We start from the raw sequence: 21,474 nt of genomic DNA, 5'->3' as shown, positions 1-21,474 counted from the left end.
ACAGTGATCTAGCCCCTGCCTGCCCCTCTGTCCTCATCCCATGTCATTCCTTCCTCAACTCATCTCAGCCAGCTGCAGAAGACTTTTTTTTTTTTTCCAAATATGTGAAAACTGTTCTTACCTCATGTTCCCCTGATCTCTGCTTCTTGCCCTTTATGGCTCAGCCTAAATGTGACTTTCTCAGGGAGGCCTTTTCTATACCCTTTCTCCTGTTTAAAGTATATCCCCCTTGCATTAATTAATAATTGCCAAAACCAAATAGTATGCTCAGTAAGGTACCTTTGAGAAGAGTTTTATGAGGCTGTATTTACAAGGGTGTGAGCACAGAGTAGGAACATTGACGCACTGGGGAGCTCCTATTCATCCTTCGGGTCTCAGCCCAAATGCTATTTCTGCTGGATGGTTGTCCCTTCATTTCGTCTCCAGATGCTCCTGCTGTCTGTGTCCAAAATACCTTACCTCTCCCTTTTCCCAGGACTAACTGTGCTTCGCAGCCTGAGAAGCAGAGCACAAGCAGGGGGAGTGGCGGGCAGAGGGAGAAGCAGACTCCCCGCAGAGCAAGGAGCCCAATGCGGGGTCGATCCCAGGACCCCGGGATGATGACCTGAGCTGAAGGCAGACGCTTAACGACTGAGCCACCCAGGCGTCCCAGCTACTTTGGGATCCTCAAAAGAATATGGCACTCACTGCCCTGTACGGAAACCCTCTTTGCCCAGTTCCATCCCAGGGTGGGCAGGTCCCAGAATCCCCTGCGGCTGTGCCCACCACACAATGTCCAGAGCTGCTCCCTTGCAAGAGGTCACTGGAGGCAGGGACCTCCCCGGGCCCAGCCTGGCCTCAAACAGCAGATAAGCCTGTGCCTTTATGCTGAAGAGAGCACCTCACGTAGGCGATGCCCTCCTCCGTCGGCGCAGGCTTGGCTGTGTCTCCCGTCGGGCAGAGGCCTAATTACTCTCCGCGTCACAAGAACAACGTCTGACACAAAGGTGCCAAAGGGAATAGGAGGCTGAATTTAATCACAGGAGCAACAGGGAAGTGCTGACACACACCTTCCTTCGTCAAGGAGCTGGAACCTGAGGTCTCTGGGTCAACTCAGGGGCGGGCACGAGGAAACGCTGCAGTCTAGAGAGGCTGCCTGCCCATAACACAGAAGAGGAGAACCGAGTAGAACAGGGATCTGACTTGACTTGATCCAAAGCCTGGCTGCTAATATCACTCACACACAGCCTTCACGTGCCTTATGAGATTGTGTGAGACCCAGCGGTTCCCCTGATGCCTGATCATCTGAGCTGCCATCTTGCTTGATGTACCAGTGAGAATAGATTGGGCTGCAGGTAAAGCAATTCTTGACTAGAAGTGGCTGGAAGAACAGAAGTTTGTTTTTCTCACATAGTAAGATGTCTATCTGGAAAAAGGTCCTCCCAGGGATTTTTTTAGTAGCTCTGCAATGATAGGTTGGTCTTTTTCTCTCTGATCCTCTTGGTTGGCCCTCCCCTCATGGTCTCAAGATGGCTGCCAAAGCTTAGCTGGTGTAGCTTCTCACATCATCCCATTCAGTGATGTGAAGAAGGGATGAGGGGCTGATTCTTAACATGATATCCGCTCTTATGGGGGAGAGACTTTTTCACAAAATCTCTCTAGCTGGTTTTCCTTCATTGGCTAGGGCTAGAGCATATATCTACTTCTAGGCCAATCACTGGCAAAGGGAAATGAAGAGACAGACTGTCTCTTCTTATGATGCTTTTTTAGGAAATGAAACTTTTTCTGGAAGCTTCTCTAGCAATCACACCTTCTGAATTCAGAGGCCCCAAGTGGTTTAGTCCAGCCCATCCCTGATGAATAAATCATAGGCAGAGGGGGTAAAGTCACCATGGTTGGTTTGGATCAGTCTTCTGGGGTGGGATGGGTGTTGGGGCGGTCAACCACCCACCATGTCCCCCACAGTTGTGGTTGTTGTCCCCTCTTCCAGCTACCTGGCTCTGGACCACTCTTTTGTCTTCTGCTTGGCATCTCTTGCTGCCTAAACCATCTTTCATCGGTCTACTGTGGTTCCTTCAAGACCTTAAAATATGGGTGTAGACCAAATTGGTGATCTTCAGGACAGATTAAGCCTGACAACATGAAGGCTTTGGCCTGTTCAGTGTTTAACATTTATTTTAATTAGTGTTAACATGTTAAAAATTGAGAGATTTCATGAAAAAAAAGTGGATATCTGGCTTCTCTTCAAAAAAAGACTGAAAGATCTGGCAACATTGGGCCTGAATTTCCACTGGGCAACTGTACCTAAATAGTGTTGTGGTGACACAAGAGCTGTTTACCCACTCTCTACTTCTTCCTCGCTAACAGACTCCTAAAAAGCTATGTTTCCCATCCTGCCTTGCAGCTAAGGGGGGACAATAAAATTTAAGGGGAAGTTTGTTGGGGGTATCTGGGAAAGTTTTGCTTTCTAGATTTAGGTTCCACCCTTTTACCCATATTGCTTCTTCTTCTTTCCTTCCTGGAACATGACTGTGAAGGCTGGTGCTGTGGCAGACATTTTTTGACCATCAGGGAAAGGCCAGGTGAATTATAGAGATCTTGTATTTATTTCCCTGAGTTACTGAACTTTAAGCCAGCAACGTTTATGGACAGAAAGATAAACCATAATTTGTTTAAGCCATGGGGCACCTGGGTGGCTCAGCCAGTTAAGCATCCGACTCTTACAGCTCAGGTCATGATCTCAGGGTTGTGAGATTGAACCCCTCAGAGGGCTCTGTGCTCAGCGGGGAGTCTGCTTAGGATTCTTTCTCCCTCTTCCCCTCCCCCCAACTCACGCATGCACTCTCTCTAAAATAAATAAATAAATCTTTAAAAAGCCACTGTTTAGTTGCACTTTCTATAATTTGTAGTTGCATCATATAAGCTGCTGCCCCTTAAGGCAGGGTGTGTGTCCTCTAGTTTCCTATACCCTCTACCATCCTGTAGTATCTTATAGTGCGTCCACTTTACTCTTTTATGTCACCTGCTTGGCCATAGTTTGCAAACTCTAGTATAGATTTTTCTCTCAATGTTCCATGGTCATAGCTGAGACTGTGCTGTATTAGACTTCCTGAAGGTTTGGGGATAAACAAAGGAAACTAAATCTCAGGGATGCTAACACAGGACCCCAGATGAGACTGCTCCCAGAATTCATCAGCCCAAGCTCAGCACAGGGGTGCCTTGCTCCCAGCTGGAAGCCAGCCTCCATGTAGCTGACACACTTTATATTTCATTACACCAAGCATTTAACCTGCCTCATGTGGAACTTCTCCATTCCAGAACAGGAGCTGGGCTTCAGACTGTGAATTCAAGCTACTACCTCCAGACAAACAGGGACATATCAAATTGCTTCAAATGACAGTGCCCCCACCCTTCACCCACCAGGGTTCCAAAACAAAGTCTCAGAGCTCAGTCTCAGCCCAAACCCTAAGAAGATAAGGTACCTCTGACATATTAGGACCTGGCACTCACCAGTCTTCACAGGCACTTGTCTTCAGGTAATAGTTCTCTAAACTTCTCTAGAACCTGCTAGGATTTAGCATGAGCCAGCTGCTTCTAGATGGGGCTAACTATTGGGCAGGTAAGCTGGATGGATATCTGCCTGGGTGTGGGCTGAAGCCATACGGCGGGTTGGTTATCACACTGTTGGCGGTGTGAGGAAATGACCTGATCCACTGGTACTTGTATGAAAAACTATAGAGTGAGTTCTCTGGAAAGGTGATGGTGGGTGTGTTTGGGTTTGGAGAACTTGGCCAGAGCTACCAGGGTAGGAAGAAACACCCAAATTCTTTCCTGCCAACCATGGCAAGAGTGTATTTCACTTATTTGAAGTCAGAATCAATTATCCTAAGTGCATGGTGTGTTAGGAATGCTTTTGGCCACAGGTGATGTGAAACCCAACCACAAGAAGCTTGGACCAAAAGGTGAGTGAAATTCACAAGCACAGGTAAAGCAAAACCTCTAAATTGCCTCATTTTACCCCAAACTGGCTAAGATTAAGTTGAGTTGAGCATGCATTCAAGAAAGAAATTAAAATTCTATTGATAGGAAAAGAAAGAACGTTGCAGTTTCTATTTTAGCACGCTTACGTTAGTGAACTGTAAAATTTGTACCCATACAGATGTTAATTTAACACAGCTGGGGGTTCTCTCGCTCTCTCCTTTTTTTTTTTTTTTCCCAGATTGTTCAGATGGAAAAAAAAATTATAAACCAAAAACAGATCTTCACAAAGATACAGGAAGCCAATGACCCCCGGAAACTGCAGAAGCAGATCCACGTTCTGGAAGCCCGTTTGAATCTCGTACGTAAGGGGTTCTCTGCAGCTTTGCAAACAGCTCTGCCTTCTCTTGCTCAGAGTAGAGAATGATGTCTATGAAGCCTTTAGCAGAACCTACCCATCTTGTTCGTTGACTCAGGAGAAGGTGAACCAGTGGTGTTCACACAAGCCAGGCAGCCTTTTAGACTTACCACCCACCCTGCTCCACCCACTCTGTTCCGCCCACTCGGCCCATTGTTACCCAAGGTGCCTTTCTCCTTCTTGCTCTCTGCACTTTATGCACCATGCTCTTGCCCCACCCCCTCTATTCCAATCCCCCACCCCTCCTGGGATGCCTATTTTTAGTGCCTTGACTTAAAAACTCTTGCTCATTTTTAAGAAGCAGCTCAAATATCACCCTTCAGCAAGCAGAATTAGTGAGACCTTCTTCCCCCATTGCAATCTGCTCATGCCTCTATTAGACCTAGTGCTTTTTGGTTGTTGTTGATATTGTCTCTAGGAAATATTCAGCATAGACATGCATAAATTGATAAAGAGAGAAGTGGTGTTTCCTAATCACTTTCAATTTATAGTGACATTTTGCATTAAGGAGGAGTCTCTAAATTACAAACTGACTTACACAAAAAAGAGAATGGGTTGGCCATAGAACTGGAAAATTCAGGGGCAAAAGTGGGGCCTTCAGGCATAGCTGGATCCAGGTGCTCCAAACATGTCTTGAGGATACTTTCTCTGTCCATCTCTCCTTTGGGTGGAAATGGCTTCATTCTTGGGCTGCCCCCAGTGTGAACAAACACCAGCAGAAAAGGACTATCTCTTTTCTAAGAGTTCAATCACAAGTCCCAGGGAGGGTTCCCATTGGGCCGTCTTGGGACAAGTGCCCATCCCTCAACCAATCACTGTGCTCAGAAGAATGGAATACATGGACTTGAGTCACATGACTACCCTTGGATTACTCCCCCCTCCCCCAAGTCAAGAGAGGGCAGCCCTATCCAACAATGCGGACTGAGAGCTGAGAAGAAGTGGTAAAAAGCAAAAGGAAAGGAAGAAAGAATGCTGAGCACGTACAAACACATTCCAGTCTGACTTGTGAAATTACAGTTCCCACAACATAAGCCAGGAGAGAGGGCAAGTGAATTGATTTGGAGGGAAGCCTGTCAGTGCCTCACTATACAAAGCTCTTAGCTTCCCCCAAACTCTGACCCCCAGGCTTTAACCAGGGATGGTTGAAGTTAATTGGATCTGATCTCTGTCTCCCCAGTAACCTGGAAGTGGACTGAAGGCAGGGCAGTGTCCTTAATATCCATGCACAGTGATTTGCACCCATGCCTCAGAAGGTCTAGGATGTGTGTTAAAATGCAGATTCCTGGTTTTGAGTCAGAATCTGTAATTCTCTTGATTCACTGGTTTTGAATCAGAACCTGTAAGGCTTAGACCCAGGCATCTGCACTATTAACAACCCCAGTGAAACTGAAGCTCCCTTGGTTAAGAATCATTAATGCCCAGCACAGTGTGAGGCTTGGAGTAGGTACTTGGCAAACATCCGTTGATTGAATGAATGAATGAATGAATGAACGCATGCATGATTTAATGATGACTTGTCTATAGAGGTCCGCTTTTTTATAATAGATCTATTCAGAGTTTCTATTTCTTCCTGAGTCAATTAAGTAGTTTGTTTCTTTCTAGGAATTTGTCCATTTCATCTAAGTTATCCTAATTTGTTGTTTTACAGTTGTTCTTAGTACATTGCCTTATAATTCTTTTTATTTCTGTAAGGTCTATAGTAATGTCCCCTCTTTCATTTCTGAGAGGAGTGCTGCTCCTTTACTTCTCAAACGGGTCCCCTTTTCCCTGACCAGGTCTGGCTGTGCCTTTTGTAGATTAGGTAACCATCTTTAAAGGTTATTTCAGGGTCCCAGAATACCCCATGACCCTAAAGCCTCCTCCACTTACTCAGTGGGGCCTGAAAGTTCTCCCATTTTTATCCCACAATTAGAGGATGGGTAGCATGTCAACAGTCCTGGAGTAAAATTCACACTAAAGAGCAAATGACTGATAACCAATATCTTCTTAAGGGTAAGTGGAAGATACAGAAAGAATAAGAATGATTCTGTTCCTGGATTCCCTTCCCTTGTGGCCACTGACACATCCTACAGAGGAACCCAGGGCCAGGACTAGGGTGAGGCCAGTAAAGAGCCCAGGATGCAAAATTTAAGGAGGCACTCACTCTTAGGCTCATGGAAAGGCAGAGTTGACTCTGGGAGAGTGAGTACCTTCTTAAATTTTGCATCCTGGTGGTCTCCCTTGCCTTCCCCCTTCTCAGCCTTGCAGAAACCTAAAGTTTCTCAGAACATGTTTTAAAAACCTCTGATCAAATCTACTTTATATCCGTTGGGAATATTTTCTGTCATTGTTTCTTTTCAGTGTCTATGGGAGCACTTTGCATAAAAAACTTTTTTTATTAAGGTAAATTTATTAAGATGTGCAGAAAGGTGGAGGGAATAAAATAATGAACACCCACATACCTATCACTTAGATTTAATAATTGGTAACATTTTACTATATTTGTTTCACCCTTCTTTCCCCTGAAGTATTTTAAGGTAAATTACAGACATCTGGCTATTTCACCCCTAAATTCTATTTGCATCTCTAAAAATCAAACATTTTCTTTCATAGCCACCAAATCATACCACACCTTACAAAATTAATACTATTTCCTTAATATTGCCCACATTAAAATTTCTCTGGCTGGCCCCAAAGTGTCTTTTTAAAGTTGGAGCCAATCAAGTTTCTACCTGATTGTTAGGTCTCTTAAATTTCTTTAGTCGACAGCAGTGGTTCTCAAGCAGAGATGATTTTGCCCCCAAAGGGACATTGTCTCCAAAAAGAGACATTTTTGGTTGTCACAGCTGGGTCGGGGGCTGTGCTGCTGGCATTCAGTAGGTAGAAAGCAGGGATTGCTTCTTTAACACCCCAAAGCACAGGATAACTCCCCACCGCAAAGAATCATCCAGCCCCAGAACAGTGCTCTACAACTTTTCCCGGCCATCAACCTGTTGAAGAGTCTGGGTCAGCTGTGATACAGAAAGTTCTACCTTCTGGATTTGCCTGATTGTTTCCTTATGGTGTCATTTACCTTTTCCTCTCTCCCCTGCCATTGCTAAAAACCGACAGTTAGGTATAAAAGAGCTTGAGACATTTAAAATTCAGGGGTTGGCGGGGAAGGAACCTTGCACAAGACCACTTAGCTATTTGGTGGCCAACTCAAGCCTCTCACCCAGCGCCTCAGCCGCTGTGCTGTGGACCTGCGGCCGGAGGTGGGAGGGACCTTCCCACCTTCTGGCTGCCTTCTGGAAGCCTGTCTCGTGCCCCAGGAGTGAGCTCAGTTTTGAAGCACAGCCCTGCCCACAGGTCACCGTGCACTTCGACAAGATGCTGACCACCAATGCTAAGCTCCGGAAGGAGATTGAGGACCTGCGGTACGAGAAGGCTGCTTACGACAATGTGTACGAACAGCTCCAGCGCCGCTTGTTGATGCAGAAGAAAACCATGAATGTGGCCATCGAGCAGTCTGCCCAGGCCTATGAGCAGAGGTGGGCTGGGCGGAGACCCTAGGGGCAGAGACATCTCTTGGCCCCCTGCTGAGCACCTCTGCCCCTGGGCTTACGTCTAGAGGGATCTTAAATCATCATCACCACTCTGAGCACTGACTGTGTGCCCAGCATGATGCTAGGTGCTCTGAGTATTATTTCAACCCTCACAACTGCCCCGGGGGTTATATCCCTATTTTATTACAGACCAGGATACGAAGGCTTAGAGCTGCCGAAATACTCAACCTGAGAGCTAGGTAAACGGTGGATGTGGTAGGGCTGAGATTCAAACCGCTCTGCTGTGCCGTCTCCTCTGGGCGCCCCTGCCTCTAGTCCTGGGGTCTCTCAGTCTGGGTTATCTCCTGGCCTCATACTCGTAGGGGCAAGAGGCATATAGTTGGGCTGTGAAGAGCATAGGTTTTGGAGTTGAAGAGATCGGGGTTTGAATCCTGGCTCCATCACTACTCTATTATTATAGGACCGCTTTGGGGGTTAGTGAGGATTAAATAGTATATGTATATAAGGACTGGCTGGGCCACAGTAATTGACAAGTGCTGATAATGATGAGGTGGTGGTGGTGATGGTTGTGGTGGTCATGGTGGTCATGGTGGTGGTGGAGGTGATGATGGTGGTGATGGTAGTGATGGTCATGGTGGTGATGGTAGTGATGGTCATGGTGGTGGTGGAGGTGATGATGGTGGTGGAGGTGCTGGTCATGGTGGTGGTGGAGGTGATGATGGTGGTGGAGGTGATGATGGTGGTGGAGGTGCTGGTCATGGTGGTGGTGGAGGTGATGGTGGTGGTGGCAGCAGTGGTGGTTGTGGTGATGGTCGTGGTGGTGGTGATGGCCGTGGTGATGGCGATGGTGGTGATAACGATGGTGGTCATGGCGGTGGTCATGGTGGTGGTGATGATGATGATAGAACGATCTGTTCCTGGGGATGGTCTAGAGCTGGCAGCTCCTGTCATTCAGGTAAGGAGGGCTGTTCATCCACTCCAGAGCCTCCATGCATAAGAAAAGTGATGGTCACTGGCAGCAAGTCCCTCTGGTCTGGCAGGGAGAGGGGAGGGAGAGAGGGGAGCCTCTGTGCACTCAGACCCTGCACCACCTCGCTCAGGCTGGAAGCCACGGCTCGCATGGCCGCCATGAAGGACCGCCAGCAGAAGGACATTTCTCAGTACAACCTGGAGATCCGAGAGCTGGAGCGTGTCTATGCCCACGAGACCAAGCTGAAGTCCTTCTTGCTTATCAAACTGAATGACCGTCTGGAGTTCGAGGAGCAGGCCAAAAAGGAAGAAGGTACACTCTCCAGGCATTCTTTCTGGCTCCCTCTCAACTGAGGGGGCCCAAGGCCTTCTGGAGTAGGGTTGCCAAATTTAGCGAGTAACATTACAAGATGTCTAGTTAAATTTAAATTTTAGATAAACAGCGAATAAATTTTTAAAATGAAATAAAAAGTTATTTGTTGGTTATCGGCAATTAGGACACGATGATACTTGAAAAAAATACACGGTTCGTCTGAAATTCAAATTTAACTGGGCGTCCTGTATTTTATCTGCCAATCCTAACCCATAGGCTGCGTCCTTACTCTGAGGCTCCTCTTCCATTGTTTGGGGGAGGAGACTTGGGTGTCGGGTCCCCAGGACTTCCCCCCAGGTTTGGTGATCCGCTGGGAGGATTCATAAGATTCAGCATGTAGTGACATGCATGACTAGGCAGTCGGGACACAAAGCACACGCAAGCAAAGAGGAAAGGCACATGGGGGTACAGTCTGGAGGAAACCAGGCACAAGCTTCCAGAATCTTCTCCCAGGGCAGTCACACAGGACATGCTTAATTCCCCTAGCATCTCCCTGTGACATGTATGAAGAGGTGTCTACTAGGGGAGCTCATTAGAGCCTCAGTGCCCAAGATCTCACTGGGTGCTGGTCACATAGGGGTCCTCTCCCTGGCGTACCCCAATTCCAGCCTCCTGGAAGGAAAGCAGGTGTTCGGCATGAACCACACACACACCATCTCTACGGCCTAGGCACAGTGAGGCACCCCTAGCGTTTAGGGAAAGTCTGATATCCGTGTAGGGAACTGTTTACCATCTAAGTGTCCAGGTACGGCCACGCGCCAACCTTGCAAGAAGAGCCCTTTCTGTGGAGAACAGTCTCAGGGCTGTTATTTTTACTCTCCCCTGAACAGACTGAAAAATTTGAGCTCTTTGGAGGAAACCACCGCCCCCCCCCCCCAAACACACACACCGGGTGACTGCATTTGTGCTTTGGGCTTTTGGCACATCCCATCTCCTCCTGCCTTTTCATTTGGGACTGTGGTGTTGCAAAAAGTGTGTTTCTGAGAAACCCCACCTCTCACTCTCTAAATAACAACAGGTAAAGGAGTCACATGGCCAGATGTGCCTAGGAAGATCTAAAAAGATCTTTGTGATGGCCATTTGGAGGTTAAATCAGAGACAAGACTGAGTTCAGGAAATGTGGGGCTGTGGCAGGCATCATGTGGGAGAGAACAAAGCTTGGAGAACTTTCTTGGTTCTAATTCCTTGAATTTGCCAAGGTCTGAGCCTGCCACCAGGTTCCCTTGAGCTTCACCCCGCTCAAATGTCACCTCGTTCGAGAGGCCTTCCCTGGCCAAGCAGCTCCCCCATCACAGCATCTGATGCTGCTCCTCTGTGACCTGAGCCACAGTGTGGTGATGTACTTCTTCTGTTTATGCGGGTATCTCCTCTTCTTTCCTCTTTTTGTCTGATTCCTCCACTAAACGCTCCACGGGGCAGGGATTTGTGTCTGCAGAGCCCAGCACAGCGTCTGGCACCTAGTAGATGCTCGATTAAATATCTGTGAGGCGACTAAGGAGTAATGCATTTACCCCCACTCCTGGAAAAGTCTAGCCTCCTCCCCAGGGCACAGTGACAATATTATGGAGCATGTCTCCCTGCCTGGCACTGCTCTGAGCAGCTTCCTTTCAGATTCACGGTTGCCGGCTTTTCCTTCCTAGCTCTCAAGGCAAAGAAGCACAGGAAGAAAGGCAAGGGTGAGAGTTTCGAGAGCTATGAGGTGGCCCACCTCCGGCTGCTGAAGCTGACCAAGGATGGGAACCTGAATCAGCTCATCGAGGACTTTCTGGCCAAGGAGGAGAAGAACTTCGCTCGGTTCACGTATGTCACAGAGCTCAACAATGACATGGAGACAATGCACAAGAAGACCCAGAGAATCCAGGTGGGGGCGGCTCTTCTTTCCTATAGGCCTGGGACGCGCACACCCTCACCGCAGCCTTTCTCAAAGCAGGTTCCTCAAAGCACACCTTGAGATGCCCTGTAAAGAGGGCCTTGAGGTCTAATCGGTTTGGGAAACACTATATTTCTTCAGGGATCCCCCCTTCATTTTAACCTTTCTGAAATTGGTATTTGTCTTCCAATTGACACAAACATGTAATGTGGTCCTGCCCCCACACCCCCAATAGTGACATTTATAATCCGTGGCATGTTCCATAATCCAGGGTTCAGTAAACTAGCCATGGCCAGACACAGCCTGTGGTTGGTTTTTGTATAGGCCATGAGCTAAGAATGGTTTTTATACGTTTAAAGGGTTAAAAGAAAAAAAAAAAAAGAGGATATACACAAGAGAGATCATATGTGGCCTGCAATGCCTAAAATATCTATCTGGCCCTTTGCCTTAAGAGCTTGCTGACTCCTGTGAATCAACAGCTTCACAGAATTGAGGAGAGATGGTCAATCCACCTTGAAGAGAATTGATGTACTTGAGCATCATAAAGGCTCTGACAAGTCCTGCAGTGAAGAAACCTATTTACCTTTGTTGAGTCCATAATTTCCCAAACTTAATTGGCTCCTTGGGCTACTTACTCCCCAGAACACACATAAACAGCCTGTGGAACTGTCTGCATAGCATAGAATCTAACTCCTTAGTGTGACACTCAGGCCCCTTCAAAACTTGGCTTCAATCTGCCTTGGCAGGTTCACCTCCCCTCATGACCCCAAAGGCGCCCTCCACAGCTGCCAGTCTCAGCTGTCCTCTGAGGCTTTCCTTGTGTCCCCACCTCCTGCTTTTCTTCTGATGAAATACTGCTCATTAGTCCTGACCCTGCACAAATGTCACCACCACTGGGAATTCATTACTCCTCCCTTGGAGGTCCCTGTGCTGTTTGTATGGTGAAGGGAGCCACTTCCTCTTGCAGCGTCACTGTTTCCTGAATACGGAGCAGGTGCATTGGCCATGTGCAAATAGCTAGTAGCCCGAATACAGGTGCAAACATTTTAATTTACTAGTTGTGAGTTAATTTTTATGAGGATTAGGACAAATATAGTTTGCAAACTAGTGATTCAATCACTTAGGGTGATAAGTAATAATAACAGTAAACAAATAATGATAAACATAATAAAATGAACACAATCTGGCTGATTGAAAGAAAACTATTAATAGACAATAATGGAGTGATAGGTAATAATCATACAGGTGACACGCGAACATGATAGGAATGAAGGTGGTGGTATCAGGGTGGTCATGGGAAGCAGATGGCGTGCCCCAACTGGGTAAATAGAGGTGGGTTTTTTAAAAAGGGACTATTTACAAAGGTTTAAGGAAATTACAAGGGGAAAGTGCAGGACCAGCGAGAGAGGGCTCCAGAATAGGTGAGAGGAAGGAGCTGTTTCTGGAATCAGTAATGAGGTGTGTGGAGGAGGGTGTCTCTGTGTCTCTCCTGGAGGGATTGTGGCCAAGCTAGTGACCTGTCAAGTTCGGTGGGTGAGGAGGGCAAGTACCCCCAACCTCTTTTCACCCACTAATCTCCAGCTGGTGCCTCCCTTGGGTGCAACCCAAGCCAGGGGACAAGGGAACCCAGAGCCGTAGCCCCTGGGGTCTGCGGCAGAGGGTGGGGAAGAGAGGCAGGTGGATTTGGGGAGAAATGGAGAATGTCCAGCTCAGTGTAGAGGAGGTGGGGGGTGGGGGGAGAGATGAGCTTGAACAGCCCTCTGTCTCCCTTCTGGAAGGTGATCTTCCAGGGGACAGTCACAATTGTGTATTCCCTCTGCTTTCCTGATGCCCAGGATGGCCCTGCACACAGTGGGAGGCACCAGGAAATGGCTCCAAAACAATAATTGACTTTGACCTTGCCATTCACCATGAGGATGGTGTCCTTCTCTCCTTCAGCCACACAGACTGTCTCTGTCAGGACCAGTGTGTCTGATGACAGATGGCCACTCCTGCCCTGTCTGGCCTCATTCTCCACATCTGTAGAATGACCTACTTGGACTAGAGCAGGACCTTCCCAACGTTTGTAAAAATAATAATAATAATAATAATAATAAAATAAAATAAAATAAAGCTACAGAACATTTTCATTTAAAGCCAGGTTGTGAGAAAACATGGTAGAGAAAACAGGTAAAATGGAGCAGTTTTGGATGAGCGGGCTGGGGTGTGGGAGCGGTGGCTAGAGGGGTTGCCTGGACCCTTACCTTCTTGGCTTCTTGTGGCACCTCTGCGCAAACTAGGGTTCAGGTAAGAAAAATATATAAATCCAAAACAATTAGGATTCTAACAACTGACTTCACCCCTTCCGGAGAGAGCGCCGGGGTCAGAGGTCGTAACTGGTTGAATCCTGCTCTCATTGTTCTTTTGCTTGGTCTCCCCTTCCCCCCCAATTTAAAAATTATTAGTTGCCAACATTTAAAAATCAGGATATTCCACATGAAAACCTGGATTTCTGGTTTCTCTTGGAAAATCCGATCTGACGACTCTGGCCCCGCAGCCTCCACTCTAAGCTGAAGGCCCCTGGCTCACATCCACCCGCACCAGCTGGGTCCGATGCTCTTGTGTCCCAGGCCCGCTGGGCCCTGCAAGCCTTTGGAGCTTCTGCCTCCGGTGTAGGCGCTTCGCCACTGCCCTCAGGTGGCCATCTTCAGTATTGCATGGAAAATCTTTGGACGCGGAGATCTGAAGGATGGAAGGATGGGTGGTCCATTCAGGACGTGGGAATTGGGCAGGTCGTTTTCTAGCAGACAGCACCTTCCTAGTCCCAGGGGGATGACAGTGACAGACCATAGCAGAAGGATGTGAGGATGCTAGTCAGAAACTGACCCAATCAAGAAATGGTTACTAAACAAAATTGACCTTGATCTTTCCCATTTACCATGATGGTCTCCTCTCTCTAGGCTACACAGCCTATGTCTGGCCTTAGCATGAGTGTATCTGATGAAGGATAGGCAAGCCCATGATCACCCTGGGCTTCAGGCTCTCCTTTAGCAGAATGATGTTCAGACCAGAACAGTAGCTTCTGAGCTTTTCTTTGAAGTTATAGAACTGTGTCTTTTGGGACTTAATACAGCTGCAAATGCCTGCTGAATAATTCCTGAAAACACTCGTTTCTAGTGAAAATGCTTATATTTTAAAAATCTCATAAGAGAAGGATATGCTCATTATAGAAAATTTGGAAACTACTTAAGGATTGAATTTTTTGAATCACCCATTTTCCCATTCCCTAGGGATAGTCATTGTTGGTATTTTGATTTATTTCCTTCTGACTTCTCTTTTTTGGGGGGTGTGTGATGCTTTTAAAACTTCACATAGTGATTATCCTATAGTATATAGAGAGTTACATATTCTTTTTCTTAAGATTTTATTTATTTGAGAGAGACAGAGAGTGAGAGAGAAAAGCAGTCTCCCCTCTGGGCAGGGAGCCTGATGCAGGGCTCAATCCCAGGGTCCTGGGATCATGACCTGAGCTGAAGGCAGATGCTTAACCGACTGAGCCACTCAGGCACCCCAAGAGTTACATGTTCTGATTGCAAAAAATGTTCTTTTGGTTTTGTTTATCCAGCAAGTATTTATTGAGCACCTACTATGTGCCAGGCACTATTCTAGACACTGATTATGGCACAGTGAACAAAATGACAAAAAGTTCTGCCTGCTTGGAGCTTCTATTCTGGCAGAGGGAAACAATAAACAATAAGCCTAATAAATACATAAATTATAGAGTATATTAAAAAGTGAAAAGTGGTGTGGATAAAAAGAAAAAGTACAGCAGGTAAAGAGGGGTTCTGGAGCCAAATGAGGGCATGGGAAGTTGAAAAGCTAAGATTTGAGCAGACTTGTAGGTGAGGGAATAAGCAATGCAGATCTCTGGGGGATGAATGTTCCAGGCAGAAGAAACAGCAAGTGCAAAGGTCCTGACGCAGGAAAGGTGCCCATTTATAGTACTGGGACCATTCTAGACTGTTCATACTGTTTTGAAACTTCCCCCCCCAAATTCATCATAGACACCTCCCAACATCTTCTATGTTCTTTTTAATGGCTTCTGGAGACCCTGGATGCTCTGTAGCAGAATCATAAGCTACTTCTTAAAAATGCAGATTCCCCAAATTCTATCCCATACCTACAAACCTAGATTCTCTGAGAATGGGCTAGGAATCTGCATTTTTAACCGTATTTTTATTTGAGACCCATTCCCCTCATGATATGAATGTGCCATCATTGATCTAACTGATCCACTATCAGTAGACATTTAGGTTGTCTCTAACTGGGGGCCATTATAAGTAATAACATGACAGACAGCCTTGAGCAGCCACTTTGCCCACATGTCCTACTATTTCCATGGGACAGATTCCTAGAGATGAAATTACTCAGAAGGTAGCCTTTTCTATCTGGACACATTGTTCTAGCCCTAGGGGTTCTTGAATCTGATCCCTGGAGCAACAGTAGCAGCAGCTCCCGGGAACTTTGGGGAAATGCACATTCCTGGGCCCCACCCAGAACTACTGGCCCAGAACCTCTGGGACAGGGGCCCAGCAATCTGTGTTTTCACAAACCTCCAGATGGTTCTGATTCATGCTAGAATTTGATAACCCCTGCTCTGGAGCTGCCTTGCGTTCATTATAGTAGCACTAGCCATGTGTGGCTATTTAAGTGTAAATTCATTTAAATTAAGTAAAATTGAAAATTAGCTCCTTGGTGGCACTAGCCACACTTCGAGTGCTCAGTACCTATGAGGGGCTGGTGGCCGCAGGACTGGGTGGTGCTGAGATAACTCTGCCACCATTACCGTTCTATTGACTGTGCTGTTCTAGACAATTCTCCAAAAAGGATGAACCTCCCACCCACCCATGCCCTCATCCTCCTTTTAATTAAGAAACATCAGGGGCACCTGGGTGCACAGTCATTTAAGCGTCCGACTCTTGATTTCGGCTCAGGTCGTGATCTCAGGGTCCTGGGTTTGAGACCTGAGTCACATTGGACTGTGTGCTCAGTGGGGAGTCTGCTTGAGATTCTCTCTCCCTCCATCTGCCCTTCCTCTCTCTCTCTCTTTCTAAAATAAAAATAAATAAACCTTAAAAAAAAGAGAGAGAGAGACATCAGAAAGAAGAGGGGCATAAGAGGGGGCCAGGGATTTGGGGGCTCTCGAAACAGATAATTTAAATCGTCATCATCTCCTCAAGGCACAGGCTTAGTTTTAGGTGTGGTGGGAGGGGAGCACCCACTTTTCCTTATGGTCTGGTTCTCTTATGAACAGGATGAGATCATCTTCTTGCGATCCCAGCAGACCTCATCCCATGATGACAACCACTCCGTCCTGAGAGAGATGGAGGTAAGACCGGGGTGGGGAGGGAGGGACATGGGAGTCTCTGTTGTCTGTCTGTCTGTTCATCAGGCAGCCTGTCTGGTGGTTCTTGAGAGGAGAATATGGTATCTGCCCGATGAGACTCTATTGGCCTGGCTTGTGTATTGACATGTCCTGAGCCTTTGTCTCGGGCCACCTCCACTACAGATACTGCTGCAGAATTTTGTCCCTATAGGCTCTTTGTCCATTTTAAAGACTCCCCGACTTCAGGGAGCCTAGCCCAGGCACTTGTGCCTATAACTTCGTCCCAGACAGAGCTCTGCCTCAGTATTTTTTTTCTCTCCTCCTTGTCTGGCTGTGGCCTGCTCTCAATCAATAACAGTTATTATGAACATTTGTTGAGCAACTACTACATATCAGACACTGGGCTAAGCACCTTGCTTGTACTATCTCATTTAATCCTCACAACAGCCCTATGAGGTAGGTGCTATGATCTCTACATTGTACAGATGAGGAAACTGAGGTTCAGAGAGGTAAAGTCACTTGACCAACATTATGGAGCTGGGATGCTGTGTAAGAGCTTTGCATTGTATTTAGTTGCTAATCACAAGGAACCAAAGTAACAATGGCTTAAGCAAGGTAGAATTATTTACTTTGTTAGGAAATAAGGTTGGAGGGGCGCCTGGGTGGCTCAGTCGTTAAGCGTCTTCCTTCGGCTCAGGTCATGATCCCAGGGTTCTGGGATCGAGCCCCACATCCGGCTCCCTGCTTGGTGGGAGGCCTGCTTCTCCCTCTCCCACTCCCCCTGCTTGTGTTCCCTCTCTAGCTGTCTCTTTCTCTGTCAAATAAATAAATAAAATCTTAAAAAAGAAAGAAGTTTGGAGATAGGTCCTTCAGGGCTGGTCATGATGTCATCAGTGACCCAGGCTCCTCCTGTTTGCCATCTTTGGTGTGTGGCTTACATTCCCAAGGATGCCTCATGGTTGTATTGTAGCTGCCAATGATCCAGCCATCACATATATGTGCCAGGCAGGAAGAAAGTCAGGGAGGCAAAAACAACTTCGCTGACTGTTGGGCAGCTTAAAAATTTCTTTCCGTGAAGACTCAGTCAATGCCTTCTGTGTTTACATCTCACTGGCCATCTCTATTGCAGAGGAGGATTGGAAATAGAACTTCAGCTGGGCACATTGCCACCCCAAATACAATCAGGAGTTTGTTGTTAAGGTGTAAGCGGAGAATGGATAGCAAACGTCTGACAAAGATATGAACCCAGAGAGTGTGACCACACAGCCCTGCTCTAATCCAGTAGTTCCGGCCCAGGAACTGCGCTCCTGGGTCATTATCCTTTCCTTCTCTGTGACATATTTTGTTCTTTGTTGGCATGCACCTGGTTACCGGGATGGCAGTGCCATTCTCTGATAGGCCACTGGGGGGCAGCAAAGCACAAGGCACCCATTTTGCCCCTCTGGCTCAGAGAGGCCTCTCCCAGGAATTAAACTTCCACGTAGGTCCCCAGTCCAAGGAGACCCTCCTCAAGCTGAGCACGTGCTTGGGGTCCCATGTCCTCAGCTCAGGGCCACCCAGTGTCCAGATGCTTCCTTGGGGCTGGGACTGGTGCTGTTCTGCATCTCGGGGTTTTGAAGGCCTCAAAAGGGGCACCTTGGGGAGGCTGGTGGGGCAGCCTCCAACATCTCCCCCACCTCTGAAGTCCTTCCATCCCCTCTTTGTTCTTTTGGTTGTAGCATGACTTCTGGAGGCCTCTTTTCAAATGCAAATACTCCAAACAGGAGAATTTGTCTTAAAAGCAATGGGATCACAAGAGCCCTTGTTTCTTACCCCCTGCTAAAGATCGTTTACCTCTGTTCTAGTCTTGGAACCTTTCCACACACCTTCCATTCCATCATCTTCTGCCCCTCTGGGAGTAGTGGTGGCACCTGTCCCTTAACAGGAGGGTTTTGCATAAGAGTTTGGCAGCCAGGCCCTGGGAACAAACGCTTGGGTATGACTCTCAGAAAAGTCACTTCCTAGCTGTGTGACTTTGAGAAAGTGACTTCCCCTCTCTGAGCCTCTGTTTTCTCACCTGTAAAATGGGGATAATGATCATCCTCACTGCAGTGGGCGGCGAAGCTTGTGTCAAGTCCTGCACGTACGCGCTAGGCTCGCTGCGGGCAGAGAATTCTAAATGTGGCCATCATTGTGGTTGTCCTGTAATCAGTGGAACCCCCAAATCACCAGCGCCTTGGGCTAAATAACTGCTCAAGAGATAAAGCTCAGGTCAGGTACTTAGACCACTCAGTAGACGAAGCTAAACACAAGTTCGTTTTTCTTCTCTGACCTCAATATTCCTCATCTGGAAACCGAAGCAGTTGTGAGGAGGTGTTGGGGTGACGTGTGTGAGGTGCCGTCCCCATCGCATCAGGCTCTCCGTTTAACCGCGGGATCCCCTCATGCACCTGTAGGAGAGACGGCAGATCTTGCCGCCACCGGAGGTCTCTCGGCCCCGGGCGCTGGGCACAGAGGAAGCTGCTGGGCGTGGCGGTTGAGTGACAGTCCAGATCTTGGCTTCCCTCTCAGGGCTGTGTGCTTTGGAGGCTCCGTTTCCTCACCTGGAAAATGGGGGGTGTGGATAGGACTGACCCTTTGGGGCTGTTATTTGGGATGATGCATATGGAGCCACGGGGAAGAGCTCCTCACAGGGCCTGGTTTACCCCAGCAAGCCACGGACTCAGAGGGAGAGACAGGAAGTGACCCGAAGCTTTCACCCCAGAGCGGGGATTCTCAGCCCGGGGCTGCAAATCAGATTCACCTTGGAGGCTTTAAAATTCCTGAGGCCTGGAATCTCTGAGGCTGGGGCCAGGGCAGCAGGTGTTTTGAAGCTTCCAGGTGATACCAATGGGAAGCCAAGATCCAATGGACTTGCAGGGTTTCTCAAACTTCACCGTGCATCACAGTCTCCTGGAGGTTCATTAAAACACACGTTGCCAGGCCCATCCCCAGAGCCTCCGAATCAGGGTCTGGACTGGAGCCCAAGAATTTGCATTTCGAACAAGTTCCCTGGTAAAGCCGATACTCTTGGTCCTGGGACCCCACTTTGAGAACCACTGGGCTAGCGTGATGTGTTTTACACTGCAAGTGGTAAAATCAGTTCGTTGGATCAAACCAGCATTTAAAAATAATGAAACAGAACAGAAAAGATTAAAACACACAATGAGAGTATTGATTTGTGAAACTTGCACTTCATTTGATTAGATAAGACCCATGAACACACACCCATAGGCACACGTCTGTATGTATGTATGCGTACATTGGGCTGCAATGTAAACTGTATTCCTTCCTGTGGGCCACAACGTTAAAAAAATGAATCACTAGCTTCTAAGAGATATTGTAATCCTGGGGCGCCTGGGTGGCTCAGTCAGTTCAGCATCTGACTCTTGGTCTCAGCTCAGGTCTTGATCTCAGGGTTGTGAGTTCAAGCCCCACTTTGGGCCAATGCTGGGTGTGGAGCCTATTTAAAATAAAATTAAAAGTTATAGCAATTCAGTACACATATAGACACATGTACATATATGTAAGTGAAACAAAATGTACATTTAACAATATTTCCCCTCTTTACCTGTCATGCATACTAGTATTTGCTCTTCCTTTCTTTTCTTTTCTATTTATTTTCTTTCTTTAAAATGCTGATTGAGGCTTATAAGTTGATTTGGCACCCCCTGAGAGGTTTGAAAATCTGTAGTTCAGAGACCCTGTTTCCAGGGGGTCCCAAACTCCCATTGGCACAGAAGGTCCTCATTGGGGGTGGGGGGCTGAGCCCGGGGTGGCAGTCTGGCTGATGCGAGGTGGGAATTGGGGTCTGTTACCAGGAGAAACTGAAGAAGACCACAGAGGAGGCAGATAGGTATGAGAACAGCTACAAGGAAATCAGCAAGACCTTGGAGTATCTCAAGAACTCGGTGGAGAATCTGTTTAAAAAGATTAATTGTGATGCCACCACAGTCCTGGGGCACTTAGGGGAGACGGGGAAAATCACGGACAACAACCTTCCACAGTACTTTGGTGAGTCAAGCTGGGGCCCGTTGGACCATTAGGAACCATTTCCAGAGCTTTCTATGAGCAGGCACGAGGACTTGTTCTTTGGGTGGTGGTGAGCCTAGTGGTGAAGCACGTGGGCATTAACGCTGGCCTGCCTCGGTTCAAATCCTGGTTCTCTTACTATTGTGTGCCATTGGGCGACTTTTTGAACCTCTCCATGCTTTAGTTTTTTCATCAAAAAAAAAAAAATGAGGAGTAAACCCAACGCCTACCTCATAAGATTGTTGGGAAGATTAAATAAAATTTAATTTTAGTAAAACTTTATGATCATATCAATAGAGACAGAAGAAGCATTTGACAAATTCAACATCCATTCATGAAAGACTCTCCACAAACTAGAACCGGAAGGAAACTTGCTTAACCTTGAAGGGTGTCTACAAAACACCTACAGTTAGGGGCGCCTGGGTGGCTCAGGTGGTTAAGTGTCCACCTTCAGTTCAGGTCATGATCCTGGGCTCCTGGGATCAAGCCCCACCTAGGGCTCCCTGCTCAGCAGGGAGTCAGCTATCTCCTCTCCCTCTGCGCCTCCCCCCTGCTTGTGCTCTCTCTTTCTCTTAAACAAACAAACCTACAGCTAACCTCACCCTTGAGGGTGAAAAATTGAATGTTTTCCCTCTAAGATCAGGAACAAGGCAAGAATGTTTGCTCTCGCTGCTCCTATTCAATATCATAGTGATGGTCCTAAGCAATACAATAAGGCAAGAAAAAGAAATGAAAAGCATACAGGTTGGAAAGGAAGAAATAAAGTGCTCAGAGCGGTGCCCGGCATGTAGCAAATGCCTATTTCACACATTTCTAGCCATAAGCCTGAGCTCAGGATAGAGCAGGAGGGATGCACCTCCACAGATCAGGACAATTTGGAATGAACAGCTTGCACGGCTCTTAGAATAAAACGTATGGTTCTTAATACCATCTGTGTTTGGGAGTTTC

At 47.2% G+C, this 21,474-nt stretch overlaps 1 protein-coding gene across 1 annotated transcript in view; it reads left to right on the top strand.

Annotated features, from left to right (window-relative positions):
* Positions 1–21,474, top strand: part of CCDC63 (coiled-coil domain containing 63) — a 31,945-nt gene that overhangs the window by 5,704 nt on the left and 4,767 nt on the right. Inside the window, exons 4-9 of the mRNA XM_078060994.1 lie at positions 4,199–4,318; positions 7,703–7,884; positions 9,000–9,181; positions 10,882–11,102; positions 16,405–16,479; positions 20,316–20,508. Of these exons, the coding sequence (XP_077917120.1) occupies positions 4,199–4,318; positions 7,703–7,884; positions 9,000–9,181; positions 10,882–11,102; positions 16,405–16,479; positions 20,316–20,508 (973 nt within the window). The remainder of the gene's footprint in view (positions 1–4,198; positions 4,319–7,702; positions 7,885–8,999; positions 9,182–10,881; positions 11,103–16,404; positions 16,480–20,315; positions 20,509–21,474) is intronic.

This window comes from Halichoerus grypus, chromosome 13 (genome assembly GCF_964656455.1).
Source record: "Halichoerus grypus chromosome 13, mHalGry1.hap1.1, whole genome shotgun sequence".
NCBI classification, from domain to species: Eukaryota; Metazoa; Chordata; class Mammalia; order Carnivora; family Phocidae; genus Halichoerus; species Halichoerus grypus.
This window is presented reverse-complemented; position numbering and strand designations above follow the sequence as displayed.